The 18,779-nt window shown below is 42.9% G+C and overlaps 1 protein-coding gene across 14 annotated transcripts in view; it reads left to right on the forward strand.

Annotated features, from left to right (window-relative positions):
- Nucleotides 1-18,779, forward strand: part of Ptprt (protein tyrosine phosphatase receptor type T) — a 1,077,234-nt gene that overhangs the window by 356,286 nt on the left and 702,169 nt on the right. For all 14 annotated transcript variants that reach the window (XM_057780248.1, XM_057780255.1, XM_057780252.1 and 11 more), the window contains one exon: nt 7,983-8,064. In XM_057780248.1, coding sequence (XP_057636231.1) covers nt 7,983-8,064 — 82 coding nt within the window. The remainder of the gene's footprint in view (nt 1-7,982; nt 8,065-18,779) is intronic.

Below are 18,779 nucleotides of genomic sequence, written 5' to 3' on the forward strand. Positions count from 1 at the left end.
TCTATCTTGGAAACAGAGCCAGCCAAGTAGGATTCTAGAGAGCCAGAAAGAAATCTGAATATTGGTATTTAATCTACTGTCTGCTATGGAAGTTTGACCTTTACCTGACTTCAGCATGTGAACATCATAGCATAGAGGAAACATTCTAGATAGTGGTATCCCAGCTTCCTGATTTATCTGAGATAGCCAAGGTTTATTCCCCTTATATTGGTGAATTCTTGTGCATCATGGGGACCATTTGGGATTGCTAAATTACACAGTCCATAGAGATTTGGAGCATGTTTGTTGGCACAAGTGGTTTTGGCTTATCCCTTTTGTGCACCAGACAGAAAATGTTTTAGTTTGGTGGGCCTTAAGTATCTGTTATCACTACCTAACTCTGTTGTTGCACTACGAAAGCAGACATTCACAATATGTAAATGAGTAAATATAGCTGATCCAATAAAGTTTTACGTGTAACAATGACTGATGGCTGAGTTTTGATTTCCGGGCCTCAGTCTGCTGCACTCTGATGTAAATGAGGCTGAGATGCATTACGAAGTTCAGCAGCACATAGAAAAGCATCGATAAATCTCCAGTCACAATTGAAATTTCTGGTCTGTAGTGTTCCCAGTATACCACTGAGTGTGAACATCTGCTATCTCCACAAACTCACAAACACTCCCACTGAGGCCTTAGGCTTCAATCAGACAACCTTTTTAGAGCCTACTGTGAGTAGGTGCAGGAGAGGGTCACGACTTGAAGTATACTAAACAGGACAGTTGACCCAGAAAAGGGACCATCCCTCCATTTGCCTTGCTCTTTGATGGATATTGAGGAGGAAAGGATATTTGATGAGCTCCCATCTCCCTGGCCCTGTGGTAGGCCTATTTCTGTATCCCATGTATTTGTACAGAAGCTCCCTGTTTGGACTGGCAGCAGCTCTAGCCTTCTAGCATAGGAGACATTATTAGTAAATCAGATTTCCCATAATTCTGACTGAGTTCTCCAGCTCCAAGCTCTGCATCCTCTGTTTTGAGGAAGCATTATATCTATTCTGGAAATCTGCTGTTCTCTAACTATGTGATGTTGGTTGTGCCCCATCATCTATCATATAGGGTTCCAATTGTCTCACATGTAAGATAGAAAGAGGAACAGGTGGGTACCAGAAGTGGTCTCTCTGTAATGTAAAGTAGATCATATATGGAGAGGCATGTCAGATTTGAAGTGATTGGAAGGAGGAAGGAACAGAAATAGAGGGAAAAGAAGGGAAGGGAGGAAGCCATCCCTGAAGAATAACACTGCGTTGGTGGACTTGTCTTCTGTGGCCTCTGGGTTTTTTCTTAAGTAGGTAGCCTTGCCCAGAGACTTCCAAACAGCTTCTATCACCCTCACATTCTCTTGGCTCTGAGGTGTGAGGACAAATCACTCATGTGTTGAGAGCACATCTTACCCATTTCTGGGCACTCACGTGAGCACAAGCACAGTTGAGCACACACAGATACCTAAATTCCTGTGTCTTCCCAGATTCAAATGCTCAAATACACACGGTCAGGGGTAGACTAAGGAGAAAGGGGACCCTCAAGAGACTCAAAGATGTGAGCAAAGACTTCAGGCTCCAGTTCTGCGGATAGATCCTGTGGATGGAGTCAAATTCAGATTTCACCATTGCTGGGCTTTGGATCTTATGGGTTTGTGAATTCATTTATTAAAGTCATATTTCACAGTCCTAAAATTGACTTTAGCTCTGTAATAAACAAAAATGTCATCTTTCATGTTATTGGACTTTTGATGGCTGGGCCTTCAGCAGGGCCCCAGGTGAGAAAAATCCCTTTGCTGACCACACATTCCACCCCACCCCTGTCTCCCTGCCCTGGAATGCTGGTTTAATGACTGTGAATTTTTGTGCTTCTGGTCTATGCAACTTTCCAGGTAATATCAATTCGTTTTCATATTTTAGTGGCTCTGAACTTATATGACCTAATATTTAGGGAGAAAATAATACTGTTACTAATTTTTCAGCCACCTGCCTGCTCTTCTCTCGTTTTCCTGCCTTAGTAAAATGGCCTTTTATTCAGCCCTGAGCAGTGTCCATAGACCCTTGAGATGAAGGACTCACCTGACTGTGGAAGTCTCCTCAAAGCTCAATCCCTTTCTCAGGATCTACCTGGCCCCTGGCACTTTAGGTTTAGCATCGACAGTGACAATTCAGGAGGTTTTGTCACACCTGTACACCCTCCCTCTTACCCTTTGACTCCCACCCTATCTCCTGTCCCACATTCTAACTCTTTCTATTATGCCAGGAATGTCCCTCTGATGGAGTGGGAAAGAATGTCCCTTGATTGTACTCTAAGCCATCTTCCCAGAGATCACTCTTCCTAAGAGGGACCCTGATGAGCCAATATTTTCCTCCTATCTTTCAAGAAATGTTTGCACCCTTTGGAAACTTTTGCTGTGTTTTCTGCAGAAGGATTGCAGAAGATCAGAGAGAAATCTTGGGTCTCTTAATCCGTGACCTGATATGTTCACATCCTTCCCCAAACATATGCATCATGATTTATTTTAGTTTAGTGTAATCCTCTCTGAGTTTCTCCTGGGAGTTGCTTCCAGGCTTGGACTCTGCACAGAGGCAGGTTTGAACTGGCCTGCATACGCCTCCTCTCCATGTATCTGCACCAGCTAGTCTCCAGCAGGGCTTTAGGCTCTAGACAGTTGTAGTTGACAATAGAGTCCATGCCTTGAGGCTGAGAGATGTCCTTCATAGAGCTTGAGATGCTGGGACTAGGCCTTCCACTATGGTCTTTCATCCAGGATCCCTGCTTCTCTGAGTGTCTTCTGCCCTTCTGGGCATGTGGCCTATTACAGTATTCCACCCAGCTGCACCGCCTCCCTCCCTGCTCCTTGGAGACATCCACCTCTGGAGTATTCTCAGATCTCCACTCCCATCTCCCTCCATCACTTCTCTCATTTTCATGACCAAAGTTGGCCATTGTTTCCCTGTTCACAGCTCCTAGGTGGACCTTTCCTTCTACAGGAGATTGACATCCTCCTTTGTGGTATCTGTCCTTAGAAAATGGCCCTGGCTAAGACCTAGCCAGTGATTGACCCCTCCCATCCCAATGCAAAACTATGGAGCAGTCACTGCCACTCAACACAGCAGGGGTCTTCAGGAACACCTCTGAACATCTTCCATGACGCTTAAGAGATTTGCACTCACTCCTATTTTATCTTTTGTGATTTTTCTACTGAAATTTCTTGCCAGATTTTTGGGGGAGGGTCATGGAGGAAGACTAATCATTTCTTTTCTTGGCTATCAATAATTCTTTGGAACTCCCCAAATAACAAGGATATGCTTCTTTTAACTGGCATAAATATTACATGTCTTCTTCTCAGGTTATCATTTGACTTTTGAGTTTTTTCAGATTCTTGTTAACATAAGAAACATACTCTGACAGCATAGTTATTGATATGCATTGTATAATTTAGGAACTTGATTTTTATGGTTGTTATTATTTTCTAGTTTTAGCAAATTTAGTTTCAAAAACATATAAAACTAAACCTATACAACTTTTATTCATTGGGAGACTTATTTGTGTTACACTGTAATTTAGCTTATGATCACTTTATAAATCCATGAGCATTTGAACAGAAATTTTGATTTCTCAAAATATTTAGTAACACATTTAGGAAAAAAATATATAGTTGCCGTATTGGTTTTTCTATTGATTGATCTATTTGATTGACCAAGAAATAGGTCAAAATCTTTAGATCCCATCATTATTTTCCTTTCAAGTCTCTTGTCTTGAGGGACTTTGAATGTAATTTTTAATGGCCAATTTAGTCTACTTAATGGTTATATTTTTCAGTTTGGCTAAAAATCTACTTTGAAACAATGCCATTATTTTTTGTAACAACTGTTTTCTGTTCACTTGCATTTTCCTTATTGTGTCTTTGTTCCACATGTTATTTGTAAGGTTTCTGAGTTATTCTGCCTTCGGTGTTTATCTTACAGCATACAATTAGACTTTGATTATTTAGACAGTCTGGGTGTTTTCCTCCATTTTAACCCATTTATATTTATTGTCAAAACAGAAACATTTTTTCTTGGGTTTGTCATTTTTTATTTCACAGTGTGAATGCTTTTCTGCTATTTCTTTTGAAATATATTTACTTTATATTCTTTATTTTCTTTTTGTGGACTTTACTTTGTTTTTTCCATTGAATCACTTAAACTCTCTCTCTCGCACACACATACACACACACACATCCTCACGCAGAGATATGCAAGTTGACACCTGGTTCTTTATAGAACAATTTCTATAGTTTTCCCCTTCTGCAGGATGAAGAAAATATCATTTTTATTTCTGCGTGCTTTTTTCCAGATCAGGCACAATCCCATGTGTTAATTCTCTCTGAAGGACTGTACACTTTTTGGAAAACACTTTTCTAGAGTGGCCATTATGCAGAAGCCACTATGTTGTTGTATGTCTGTCACTCCCATCATCATTTCATAGAACTCTCAGATTTCCCTGATGATCTTAGCACCAAGGAAACTGTCTCTTCACAGCTATTGCCATCTTCTCTTCCTGCTCTCTTAGTATAATCATTAGAGTTCTGGGGCCCACTGAGAGCTCTAACCTTTAAATCCACTGGCCTGAACAACATGGTTCCCTGTGGAGATTTCCTATTGATCTCAGCACCTACTTTATTGTCCAACCACAGGCTTGAGCTGAGTCTAGTGATTGGACAGGGGATTCATCTTGGGGGTCATCACTGTGGTAGATATGAGAAACAATTATAGGCTGAATTAAATACTGGCACTGATACCTGACTGGCTTCAACAAACAAATGGTTGTGATGGAAAAACAGGGGCATATTTGAGAAATTCTACTAAGGTAGAGTGAAAAAGAAACTGAAGATAAGGGATGAAGTTGAAGGAGAAGCCAATATAGGTGCTCAGGACTCCAGCTATGATTAGTGGGGAGAGAATAGCATTATATTTTAGGAGGGATGACCCATTGGGTGTAAAGTAAAACACTGAGGGAAAATAGCCTCAGAACTGCTACATATAGATTGCATATGAGGAAACTTCATGATATGTATAATAATTCAGGACCATGAGCTGGTTAGATGATGCTGATTGATGCTCTGAGGAAAGACATAGGACACAGAGCTGGGCTTGGTGTCATCAATGACTTGGCAGTGACTGAATCTACTAATCCTAGCGGGAGTCCTGGGCACCTATATGGGCTTCTACTTCAACCTCATCCCTTATCTTCAGTTTCTTTTTGATTCTACCATAGTAGAATTTCTCAAATATGCCTCTGTTTTTCCATATATTTTATTAGATGGATCATAGGAAGCAGTCAGATGATGAGTAGAGGAGACACAATCTCCAAAGGGATGATGCAGAAGGAATGCCTATAAACTTATGGCAGGATGGTCTCGTAGATATGAGAAAAATCAAATATGAAATATCCTCTGAGCCTAAGCAGAGATGGAAATAGAGAAGCTGTGGATACTGGCAATTTCTGAAGCGCGTTTAAGAAGTAATAATAATTATAATAGACATTTATTGAGAGTGCCATGTGTGCAACATTCTCAATAGGATCTTAATTCTCTCCACCTGAAAAGTTATCTAACAGGGTCAATAGTCAATATTGCACAGACACTGGGGCTCAAAACACAGAACTCTTTCTTCTTTTTATGTAATATTTTATTTATGTATACAGATTTTTTTTTGGACTACATATTCCAGAAGAGGACATTAGGTTCCATGGGACTACAGTTATAGAAGATTGTTAACCACAATTGCTGGGAATTGAACTCAGGGTCTCTGGAATTAACTGCTGAGCCATTCCTCCAGCCTCACCATCTTCCTTCTGAAAAATAGAAGAGAGATTTGGAGAATTTTTATCAGAGTTAGTAATTAGAATATTAGTGTCTGTCATAAAAACAGTCTTGAGAGAGATATTTGTGACTGATTGGGGATTTATTTTTTTCGAGGCAGGGTTTCTCTGTATAGCTTTGGTGCCTGTGCCGGAAGTTGCACTGTAGCCCAGACTGGCCTCAAACTCACAGAGATCCGCCTGCCTCTGCCTCCCGAGTGCTGGGATTAAAGGCGTGCGCCACCACCACCTGGCTACTGATTGGGATTTTTATACTTAACATTTTGTGAAGGAAGTAAGGAAGTGATATGAATGGCTTTATTAAACTACTAAGGTTTGTGGTTGAAATACAGTTGACCACAGAGAAGAACTTCCTACAAAGAGGTTGTTTTTTAGTACTAGGAAAAGCTGATACCATTTATATATGTTAAGGTCAGAGGGAAAAAGGGGAGAGCCTAGAAATGCAGAGTAGCAAAGGAAAGTCAAGAAGAGCCAAGATTCTGGAAACTTCAGCAGGAATTAGCCAGGTTCAAGGGTTTTGACTTACTTGCAGAGATTGTGATTGGTGTGGAAGAAGGGTAGGTTTGGGTTAAAAAGGGAGAAGTCAGTCCCTCCCTTATCTTGAAGCTTTAGTGCCTTCTTGTATTGGGTGAGTGGAAGATAGAAGGAGAACACAGGGTAGGGCTTGTGGCTGGAGAGGGACGGTCCACAATCAACTTGACAGGGTTCAAAAGGAGGTGCAAAGGAACTAGTTTTATAGGGAGAATCACATTGGTGATTAGCCACTGTGGAGGAAGGAGCCTGGGCTTAGGGAGAAGGTCAGAAGGTCTAGGTGAATGCGCAGACTCCAGGGAAGTACAGATGCGGGTACTGTGTGGGTCTAATGAACAGAGGAAAGAATCGTGAGCTGGGAGAGGATTGTAGGGTTAGAATCTAACAGAGGATTGCAAAGTGTCATGTCCAAGTTCTGGAATGTAGCTGATGTAGATGGGGGAGTGTGAATTAGTAATGTAAAAGATCCTGGCCATGGGATTCACAGGGGGACTCATTCCTCCTCAGTGAAGAGGGTGGGAAGACAAGGGAAGCCGATCTATAACATCCTTGTGGAAGTAAAAAGTTTTGGTAGGGCTCAGAGTAGAGAAGAGAAAAGTTCTTGCTTCCTTCCATTCCTGGATAGATTGCTACTAGTCTCTAAGAAGTGTGATGAAGATGTCCGGGTAGCCTTAGGAAATGACTTAGCCTGCAAAGTGCTTGTTGTGTAAACACAAGGACTCGAGTTTGAACTCTATCACCCTTGTACAAAGGAGGCAGGCTTTTAGTGACACACTCTTATAGTCCCAGGGCTGGACAAGCGCAGACAGTCTAGCTTAACTGGAGAATTCTACACCAAGTGAGAGACCCTATCTCATAAAAGAAGATGAGTGGCACCTGAAGAATGACAACAGAACACACTTGCAAACACACACACACACACACACAGAGAGAGAGAGAGAGAGAGAGAGAGAGAGAGAGAGAGAGAGAGAGAGAGAGACTTAGGAAATTCAAGTTGACTATAGAGTCCCATCAGGATCAACTCTCCTTGCCTTACACTGTTTTCCAAGATGGTAAGGAAATTGGGCCATTTGTAATAGTTCCTTCTGTAGTTCATTTGGAGCCACAATGAGGGAGGTACTGGTGGGGACCCAGGATCTTATGTTATCTCTGAAATCCATTAAAAATGTTCTACATGGCTGACTTCTATTGCTGGTCACCAGAGTGCAGATTTTTTGTCTTGTTTGGAAACCCAAGTCAACTGGCAGGATGTCACACGATTTCTAATTGGTCTTAATAATAAAAACCCAGAGTCAGGTATCAGGGTAAATGCTGAAAGATCAGAGATGTAAACTAGAGAGACATTTTATCTCTACCAAATCCTCAGACGGAGGGGGACAAGATCCTGTCTCTGTGAACCCTCAGACTGAATGCTTGATTTCTGGTATGCTCTCCTACTGTGAGGCACTGGTGACTGATTCTGAAGGAAAACTGACACAAAAAGGGACTGGGGGCTGTGTGGCTTCTTCAGGTGGATATGGACAACTGCTTCTGTGAAACTGATGTCAGCCCTGTGTATTGCAGGTGATATTTGAATCCGTCTCTTTGAAGGGTCATCCTGGTTACATCGCTGTGGACGAGGTCCGGGTCCTTGCTCATCCATGCAGTAAGTCTATCCATTTCTCCTAACACATCCTTTCTCCGTGCCAGACTGGCTAGTCGCAAGGATACGGTGCCTCTATTCATTCAGCTCACAGCCATCTCACTTGCTCTCTTTTAATCTTTCAAAACTGCTTACACACCCAATGCAATCAGTCCTGAAGAAATCCATAATTTTGCTGGCCGGTTCAAGAGGCAGCACCTCCAGGAATTTGCAGAGACTGGCAAAAACAATTTGTCTGAATCTCTCTCCATTAGTAAGAGAGTCTAAAGTCCTGATTGTTTATTAGTGGGATTCAGACCACTGAAGTGGAAGAATTAGAGGCCCTTGGATAGAATCTTCTGCAATTGTCTTAAAAAAAATAAGCGAAAAAGAACAACATTAAACATGAAACAAATTAGCATACTCTTCACCCACAAAGAAAAGGACCCCAGAGCTATTAATTCTTTACAAATAACTTTAAATACACTTTTCAGCACTGTGTAGGTGTAGGGCAAGATTACCATGGTTCGTACTCATGGTACAGTGTCAAGAGTCCTCAGTGGCATGCCACTCCTCATTGAAGTTTCCCTCTTTGTAGCATTCCATCAAAGACACTTGAATGTGCCTCAGTAGGAACCACACAGCTCCTGTGCAGCCAAGTCCCGGGTGCGGGCAATTGTGCTGATATTATACCTCATAGGTTGGAAGACTATAGTCTGGGGATGCCTAAGGGATCATAAAAGCCACTGCCAGAGGTGGCTGGGATGCCAGGTCCTCAGTTTGGAAGCCCTGTGTTTTATATCCCTATCAGTTTCTTGGCAGCTGTTTAGTTCTAGGTGACTCCTAGGGGTTCCTCAACTCTCCCATGTGACCATAAGACATTGAGTTAAATAGATTTTAGTAGGATGGAATACCCATGGCACACTGACATTTTAAAAAATCTTAGGTTTTTTTTTTAACAATCTCATACATGTAATGTAATGTATCTTGATTATATATCTTGATTATATCTATGTATTAGTTCCCCCCAGGACCCCACATTACATCTCTCTCCCAGCTTCAAATGCTTGCCTCTCTCTCTCTCTCTCATGCGCGTGCATGCGCTTATTAATTAATTAATTAATTAAGTATTTAAAAACCCACAGAGCCTAATTAAAGCTTTCCGTATATGTGTGGCTGTTGAGTTCATCCTTGGGGTATGGGGAACTGCCAGTGATCACACACCTAGAGAAAAGAGAAACTTCCTGTTCCCATGACATATTGCAGCCATCAGCTGCCAATAGTTCCTCATTCAGGAGTGGGGATTCTAGGGAGCCCTTACTCTATTCTTGCTAGAATTTTTAACTGAATAGATTTTATGCAGGCCATATGTAGGAAACCACAGAGAATATGAATTCACTTGTACAACAGCCATGCCATGCCCAAAGGACAGCAGCTCACGCCCACCCCTTATCTTCTCTCTCTTCCATTCCTTCAGGCTCCTCTTCTGTTGTGTTTCCTGATTCTGGGGAGGCGGACTGCCATAGACATCTCATATATAGCTGAGTTGTTCCTTTTTGAAGGTTTTGTAGAATTCTGCAGTAAACTCACCCAGTGCTAGCCTTACTTTCAGTTGGGAGACTTGTAATTACTATTTCAATCTTGTTGCTGGTTAGGGACCTGTTTAACATTTTTCATGTCATATTGATTTAATTTTGGTATGTTGTTTGCATCTAGATTTTTCCATTTCCTTTAGCTGTTTTTAATTTATTATAGTGGGGGCTTTAAAAACATGTTATTATTATTTTCTGAATTTCATTGGTATCTGTTATAGTGTTTCCCAAATCATTTCTAATTTTACTAATTTGTGTCTTTTTTGTATTTGTTTTTGTAAACTTGTCTACAAACTTGCCAGTCTTATTGATCTTTTCCAAGAACCATCTCATTGTTCTATTGATTATTTGTAGTAGTTTTTCTACTCCATTAATTTTAGTCCTGATTTTGATTATCTCTTTCCATCTACTATTTGGGCATCATTAAGTTATTTATTTGAGAATTCTCAATATTTTTTTTTTTTGATTCAGGCACTTACTGTTATAAATAGTACTCTTAGTACAAGCAAACTAGCTTTGTAAAGAAAAGAGGTTTATTAGCTCACAGTTTTTGGAGGTTCAAGGGCATTGGTTGGGCCTGGTGATAGCGTTCCAGCTTGTAGAGTCTGGGGGCCGAGCAGAACGTCACGTGGGAACACAGAGGGAGGACACACATGGATGTCAAAGCTCTGTCTAACACAGGGATTAGATTGTTCATGCTTCACTGTGAAGAACTTCTCCACGCCTCACCTAATTTTGAAACAGACCATTCTAAATGTCACTGTCAGACACTACCCTCTTGGTGTCACTTGACTTTGGGGACTCACCTTTGGTGTGAGTTGGGAAGACAAATCATTCACGCCAAACAGTTAGGCTATGGGTAATGGAGCAGCTTACTGCCACCTCAAGAGGCATCCTGAGTACTTCTCTATGTGCCTTTTATTAGCCACACACGACCACTCCCCGACACACACACACACACACACACACCTGAGAATGAGTCTCACATCAGCCCCACTGTGCTGCTGTCATTGAAATGGATCTTTCTGCTTCTGTTGACATCCGTTTGTCACATCTTCTATTATCCTTTCCTTCCCACTTCCGGGGAGAAGACCACCATGCTCTGACTCGTTAGCTTAAAGCACCTTCTCTGGAAAAATTTATGGCCAGTTCCAAGTTCCAGACAATATTTGAGGGAACTGGGTCTGATGTCTATGTAAGAGACGCTCTCTCTCAGCGATAAACCAGCCACTTAGAAACACAAGGTAGACTGGGTTCCCTGTTGTTCTTGCTATCGTCTGGGTTATGTCTCAAGTCTTTCAGAGTGTCTTAGGTGGCTCTGTCCACTGACTCATGCTTGGGAAATATCTCTGCGGAAGTCACAATCATGTGAAGAGGATCCAAAATCCCCAGCTATGCAGGGTTTCAGTGGAAGACATACAGATGGGTTCCCCTTGCCTGTAATGACTGTCTCCCTCCCTTGATCCTCATGAGTCTTATCAATGCCAGATATCCACTAGGGAATGATCTGTATTCTAAGACTAGACAATGGTGTCAGGAGCACCTGTTCTTCTAGCATCCATTTAACTACACATTCAACCCTATGCATTCTTCAGTGTTGAGCAGTCTCCCCCATAAACCTTTTATCTTCCTTACATCCTGCACGTGTCTATTGCCATAGAGCACACCCACCATTGCTACCCAAGCTCATTGTTTTTATGCCTGGACTTGGTCTTCTTGGTGACCCTCGGTTTTCTCCATCAAAATATAGCATGCTGGTCTGATCTAGGGTTCTAGTGCTCTGTGCTCCTGTTGGAAACCTCCCTTTCACCAAAATACTTTGATGTTCATCTCCTGGCCAACCTCTCTGTCTCATCTCCAAGTCCTGTTCATCACCAGCAGGCACTCCCTTCTCTTCGTTGTATCTTGGAGGAGAGAACCCCTGGAGCACATTTGGATGGCTTTCTACCTCAAAACCATAAGGATCATTGGGAACCTTCCCTGTTTTCAATAGGATGTCTGGGAATTTAAGATTCTCCTAATAGCCCCATCATCCTCCTGCTGCGAAGTGTGGATCGCATGGTTATAGAATTGCTGAGAGTCGGTTACCCAGCAAATGGACCATGGGCTATAACTCTAGAAGACATGACCTTGGCTTTATTTCCACATGGCATATTGTGGCAGTGTTCAAGCCCAGCGCTCAGGAGGCTTAAGCACATCCTTGCCAGAAAACACAATGTGAGACCCATGAAAGAGAAGCTGGAGCTGGAGAAAGTTGCACTAAGGAGATGTGCAAACGCTGCCAGGGTGTATAGTCCCCTGAGGTACACCCATGGGTCCTACGCTCAGTCACTGATAGCCTAGGATTTCATTTCAGCAAGTAACTTATTGATCATGAGCACTGTGTTTTCTTGAGCTTTTCTGGGCGTAGCAGATAGTTAAGTAAGAAAGGGTTGGCGTCTGTGCTTGTGGTGTTTAACAAGCAGGGGGCGAGAAGGAAAAAGAAATTGAGTATCTAATACTAGATCAGCAATGGATGATTTGGGATACGGGAAAGGGTTGTGAATAGGATAAATATGGGAAGTGGGACCTGCAGGGCTCCTTAAGTAGTGTGGTCATGGGATGTGGCTTCAAAGATGTGACCAGAGCTGGGACTCTAATCATGAAAAGGAGTTTGCTTTCTGAAAATCTGGGAAGGGGGCTTCTAAGGTGATGGAACATCAAAAGCAGAATCCCTGCACTGGGAAACAGCCCCGTGCTGACAGTGTGTCCTGGTAGGTGGGGCACAGCAAACTATGTCCTAGGTGAACCTTGGGCAGGTGACCTGGGACCTCATCATTCAGGGCCTCAGGCATCATTGTGGGTGGATATTAGCCATAAGTGTGGGGAGGCAATGCCAGAGGGCTTCTTTGGAGATGGAATGCTTTCAGTTAATTCATAAAAGGTGCTGTCTGGTGAATGGGTTTAAGTCCCATAGGGAGGATGGGGGAACTATAAGGAAGAACATTCTGGAGCTAGGCTAGACACAGTGGTGACCGGGCAGAGCAGTGACAGTCAGCTGCTCCTCACACAGGAAGTGATTACTGAGCTTGTCCTCGTTGTTAGGCACTGTTCTGGGATCGTGGAGCTACAGGAGACAAACTCATTGTCTGTCCTCGTAGGCCTCCAGTAAAGTGAGTGAGGCGGAAGCAAAACCACCAATGCCACAATTATATTACGTGTAACAGATGGTTTATTGCTTCGCAAAGATTGTGGTCCAGACATGCCAGAGACGAGGTGGCTTAAGCGATCACACTGCGTTTTCTAAGAGCCCTTGTGGATAGGAATTCAAGGTTAAGGTGTTGAAAAATTAACTTCAGAGATAACGTCCTAGGCTGGCAAATTTTTCCACAGTGAAACCTCTCATGGTCTTTCTCTCTGTGTAAAAGTCTTTGGTGTCTTTTTGTGTGTCTGGATCTCCTCTTCCTGAAAGTCCACTAGTTGGATTAGACCGGGGGCTACCCAGCAGCCTCATTTTGGCTTAATCAGTTCTAATGAAGCAGTATTGCTAGATACAGACACATTCTGTGTTTGAGTTTCCAGGAGACAGCGGCGCTATGGAGAAACACAGACCTTGGGAAAGCAGTGGCCAGGCGGGTACTGCATTCGGGAACTGGAAGGAACTAATCTTATTCGATGCCCCAAAGATGGTGGTTTTCACATCTCTGAGTATTCCTTCCACGTCTGAGGTACCCACAGGCTTTGTAGCTGCTCATGGGATTCCTCGTCATCTCACCTCTGTGCCTCTTGGGCAGCCGGCTGCACTGCAGTGTTTCCCCCAAATCCTCAGCCTCAGAATTAATTTTACTCAGAAGTTTACAAGATTTTAACTATACTGAAAAAATATATTTCCTTATATCTTCAAACTTTTATGAGTCTCTGCTTCTGTCCTTCAAAACATTTTTCTATTGACATAGGACCATAGTTTATCAATAAATGATTCGATTAATTATTCTAAAAGTTGTGGACAGAGGAATCAGGACTGATTTGCAATCTTATCCTCTTTCCCATTGAAGCTGGCTTTAACTGTTTGCTTTAAAGCGTTCAAAACAGTGACCAAAAGTCAGGCATAATCCTCCAAAGAAATTATTTTCTTTTACCATGGAAAGCTTCTCACCCATATTTTAGAGCCCATTTAACTTGCTGTTGTTGTGATTCAGAATTATTTTGTGGCTATCATCCTCTGCTAGATCTTGGTGCCAGCCCTTAGCAGGGCCATCACAGTTAAAGCTTCGATAAATGTCAGCACACTGTTCCACTCAGTTTCAAACTTTCTAACTCCCAAGTTGACTTTTAGATTTCTTTTTTTTCGAACCTATTTTTCCCCCTATCACGGGGCCATGTCTCTCAGCCCACAGAGCAACTGCAACACGCTTCTAATGTATGTAGGAGCCTTCACTTCAATTGTGTGGCCTCCTGCTGAGCATTGTCAGGTTTAAAGAGCGAGATAAAGGGCACAATAATACGTCTTCAGATGCTGCACTGACATCTGCAGGAGTTTAAATGTCACCGGCATCAAGGCATTTTGCCCCAAATGCACAGTCGGTTTCCTCTTAACCCTGTTCAGCTGGATCCCATTTTAAGGGGAACTCAGTCTCAGTGAGTAGTCAGGGGGGTGCTACAAGCCTAGCGGATGGCTTCTTGGAGGACCCAGGGATACCTGTGTTTGACTGAAGGTTGGCAAGTTGACGTTGGCACAATCATTTCATCCCCCAAAGTGCGGAGGCAGAGGGAAGGTAATGATGGAAACAGTGGCTGGAGAGGAGACTGGAGTTGGGGGTGAAGGGAGAGTCAGAGAAGCCAGGAGCTCCAAGAAGACCAAATGCAAGGAAGATCCCACCGAAAAGGCACTGATCATGAGTCAGGGGTGATCCAGGGCTTATCCAGAGGAGAGCTGAGAGGGAGACCTCTGGGGAGACGATTGAGGAAAGTCCCTGTAGTTTAGTGGTTCCCACAGTGTGTGGAGGAGGCAGACTCACTGCTGGATTTAGGGGCTCAGATAGGGTACCACTGGCCATCGGGAATTGTTCCAAGTGACTGAACAGAAGAACAACTTATCAGAGGCCACCAATTGGTGGGACCTGAGTACTGATGAGTTTGTCTAAGACTGAACCGTGTTTTCATCAAATGTACTCAAGATTGTATGGGAAGGGACTTCACATAAAATGCAGACTGTTTATTCTTCTGGAGAAATCAGATGATTGACAGCTCTGAACAAAATACTCCCACCTCCACCCCACTCCCTGCAACCCTTTCAATGTGGTATGAGGTCCTTTAAGTTCTCCTCCTTGTCCACCATTCCGTAACAATTTGCCAACATCGGAACTGGCACTAAATACCAGTCCTCACTCTGCTTGCAACATTTTTTGTCTTTATTTTGTGGAAATGTCTCTCCAAAATGGAGGATGAAAAATGGAGCAAGAAGGCGGTGGTTTTTTTTTTTTTTGTTTTGATTTACAGTGGAGCCGCTTTCTTCATTTGCGTAGCGGTCTGGTTACTGGGAGGGTTTGGGTTTGATGTCCTTGCAGTAAATCAGAATCATCCGCGTTTCCTGAGAACGTGAACACCCGTGGACATTCCACATCTGCATTCTGAATTGGGAAGGGAGGGAGGAGATGAAATAATGAAAGACAAGAATGGAACTCTGTGGCTGAGAAGGGAGGAGGGGGAGGAGTCAGAAACCTGCAGGTGCCAATCAAAAGGGAACTGTCTCTAAGTGTGTGTCTCCTGGAACTTAACCACTTGCCCCATGACCCAAAGGAGAAGAGGAGGGTGACCTTTGTAAAACTCAAAAGGATGACTAGATTTTGGAGCCTAGACACTCCCTGCCTATATAGCCTAGATACTCCCTTCCCTTTTGAAACGGGAGTAGAAACAGACCTACAAGGTTTGTTCCATTTGTAATTTATTCAGCCATAGAGAAGGCTGCACTTCCGGTTCTAAAGGCAGGCACGTGTGGTTAGACCCTCGGGGTTCTTTTTGTGCCCCGCGTGACCCACAGGTGCGCATGCGTGGTTACATCCACATAGGACTCAGCTAAACCCTTGCGCGCGTGTGTGAGTCACCCGTCACCGACGTCATCAGTGTGACGGAGTCATGCCAACCCCCTGTGCGCATGTGTGGGGCAGCCTTTAAAAGCTGTACCTCGATCTCCAGGCCTGTGCACACTCAAACTCCTAAGCGGATTTGTGGCGTTCCGTGTCTCCTTCTCACTCGCGCCCAGGTAATTTCACCATTCCTAGCCGAAGCACCGAGAGTTCCAACCCCGCTTCCCAGAATTATTCAGGAGAGCCAAAAGAAAACAATTGGAAGCAACCAGAGCAGCATGCCACTTGTCACACTGGTAGATGGAGACGACCTGCAGAGGTGATCTCATCTGGGTCTTGCACCCATGACACTTTAGCCGCAGGGCTCTGACAGTAGCATGTGGGGGTATCTGAACCGTTGCCAGCTAAAGACCAGAGCAGATGGTACACACTTTCTCACAGCAGGTGTCCTCGATCACACTCAAGTCCCTGGGTTTGGGGAGAGTCTTATAGGGAGCGGCACATTTTGGTAGACAAGATAGGTCAAAACATCCACAGGGGAAAGGAGCATGGACAGGGTCCCTTGTAAAATATTTGGGAGTAAAAAGAGAAGCCAGGAAAGTCATCACAGTCCACCCTGAAGATCCTTCCTCTGCACTCTGAGGCCTGTCCAGTGACACCGTCTTCCGTTTCAAGGTCAAGAAGGCAAGAGAGTGACTAGTTCAAAATGGAGTTTGGGGCTCAGATGGGGCTAGGCTGAATTCTTTGTTTCTCTCTGTGAAGCTCTGTCACTTTGGTAACTTCTAGTTTCATCTCTGTTGTACGATAAAATACCTGATTAAAAAAAAACAACTTAGGAGAAAAGAATTTATTTGGCTTAAAATATTAGGTTACACTCTATCATAGTCGGGAACACAAAGCAAGAGGAGCTTGAAGCAGACACATTCACAGTCAAGAATAGAAGGAAACGCATGCACATGTTCTTGCTTGCTTACTTATTTATTCTCAGCTCAATTTCTCCAGTGACAAAATTTAGGGTCCCCTGCCTAGGAAATGGCACCCTACCCATGCTGCGCTCTATCTTCCAATATCAATTAACTTAATTCCCCTACCAGAAAGGGGAACACTTATTTTCTGCTGATGGGAATGCAAACTGGGACAACCAATATGAAAAGCATTGTGGAGGAAAATCCAAACTCGGAAGATGGAAATAGATCTACCACAGGATCCAGCTACACCACTCTTGAGAATATACCCAAAGGTCTCTGTATGTCAGCATAGAGGATAGAGGGAGTTGTTCCTTCATGCTCATTGCTGCCATATTTACAATAACTAGTAAATGGAAAGAGCCTTAGGTATCCATCAACTGATAAATGGATACTGTATATGTGGCACATTTGCAGAATGGAATATTAAACCTTTGAGAAAGATGAAACTTGTGAAACATTAAGCTGTTAAAAATGAAATTATGAAATTCTTGGAGAAATGGATGAGGCTAGAAACAACGATTCTGAGTGAGATAACCCAGTTCCAGAAAAACAAACATCACATATTGTCTCTCCTTTGTAGATACTACCTTGGAGTCAGATTATGGTGTATTTTGTTTGGAATACCCACAGAGATTAGGAAATTAGTAAGGAGCCACGGGGGGAGGGGAGCTTTCACGGGAGGAGAGATAGACCGCAGGACTGTGGAGGATTAAAAATGAGTAATGGAACCAGAAGGGTTAAATTTGGGTGGTGCATGGGAGGACAGTGTAGTATGATTTTTGTTTGGGTCACCAGCTCATAAATAATGATGCAGAGACTTATTAATTATGAAAGTTCAGCTTTATCTAAGGCTTGTCCTACTAGCTCTTATAACTTAGCCCATATTTTTTTCAAATGAATCTACGTTTTACCATGTGGCTTTTATCTCTATCCTCCTATTCTGTGTGTCCAACTCGTTCATTGTCTGGCGTGCTTCTCTGCCTCTCTTCTTCCCAGAGTCCTCTCTGTGCCTGGAAGTCCCACCCAGAGCTCATGCCTAGCTATTGGTCATTAACTCTTTATTAAACCAATCAGAAGGTGCCTTGGTAAAGACACATCTTTAAAGTGAACAAAAAATTATTCTACAACAGGACAATATAAAGGCGAGAATGTGGGGAGGGAAAACTTAACAGTGAAGACCTTTTGAGACAGTCCTGTGGAAACCTACTACTCTAGGAGCTTTCTGAAATATGTACCGAAGCATAAAATAAAATAATTTTAAGAGTTGCCCTGCAAGAGGAGTATAATGGCCCAGCTAGAGACCACATGTTAGTAAATAAAATTCCCAGTAACAGAAAAGGGCTACCTCTTTTTGAGTTGTTGGCCAACAGGGTCCCATAGACCCCACTAAGCATTATAGGCTGTTGTCAATATTGTTGTTTACCCTCCAGAACTTAGTGATAGGATTATATTTTTTAAGATTCTACATACTTCAAAATGAAGCTGGTATTGACCTAGAAGCTTTATCTCTACTTACTAGCTTTTACAGTGCTGAGAAGTGCTATATGGACACAGGAGGAAAAATTAATTAAAACAAAACAAAGTAATAAAAACAGAAAAAAGATTTAAAAGTAGTTACCAGTTTTGCACAGCTTCAGATATGCCTGTTGGTGCAACTGTCATGGAACCCATGCCTGACATCATTAATAGGGACAAGAACTTGTGACTAGATAGGTCATGGGACCTAAAGGATGACCTAATTGCACTATTCTGCTAAATGAACATATCGTATTAAAATAACTACTACTGACTTATTGTTACAGATCAGTGCATCTCAAACACTATCAGAGAAGCTTCTCCTTGCAGCAGACAGCAATGACCACAAAAACTCTCAACTGGCCAATGTACAGAAAATAAGAGATGCTGGGGTGCCCCGCCCTAAATGGAACGTACATACCATCACACCCTTCCCACAAGGCTCAGGCATCATTGTGGAAGAGGGGATGAAAAGAATGTAAGAGCTAGAGACCATGGAGAACATCAATGACGTTTTCTAGACACAGCAGGGCCGTTTCACTTACGAATTCTTACTAATAGCAGGAGCAGGCCCAAGATCTGTGTGAGCTCAGTCAAAT

Source organism: Chionomys nivalis, chromosome 9 (genome assembly GCF_950005125.1).
Source record: "Chionomys nivalis chromosome 9, mChiNiv1.1, whole genome shotgun sequence".
Lineage (NCBI taxonomy): Eukaryota > Metazoa > Chordata > Mammalia > Rodentia > Cricetidae > Chionomys > Chionomys nivalis.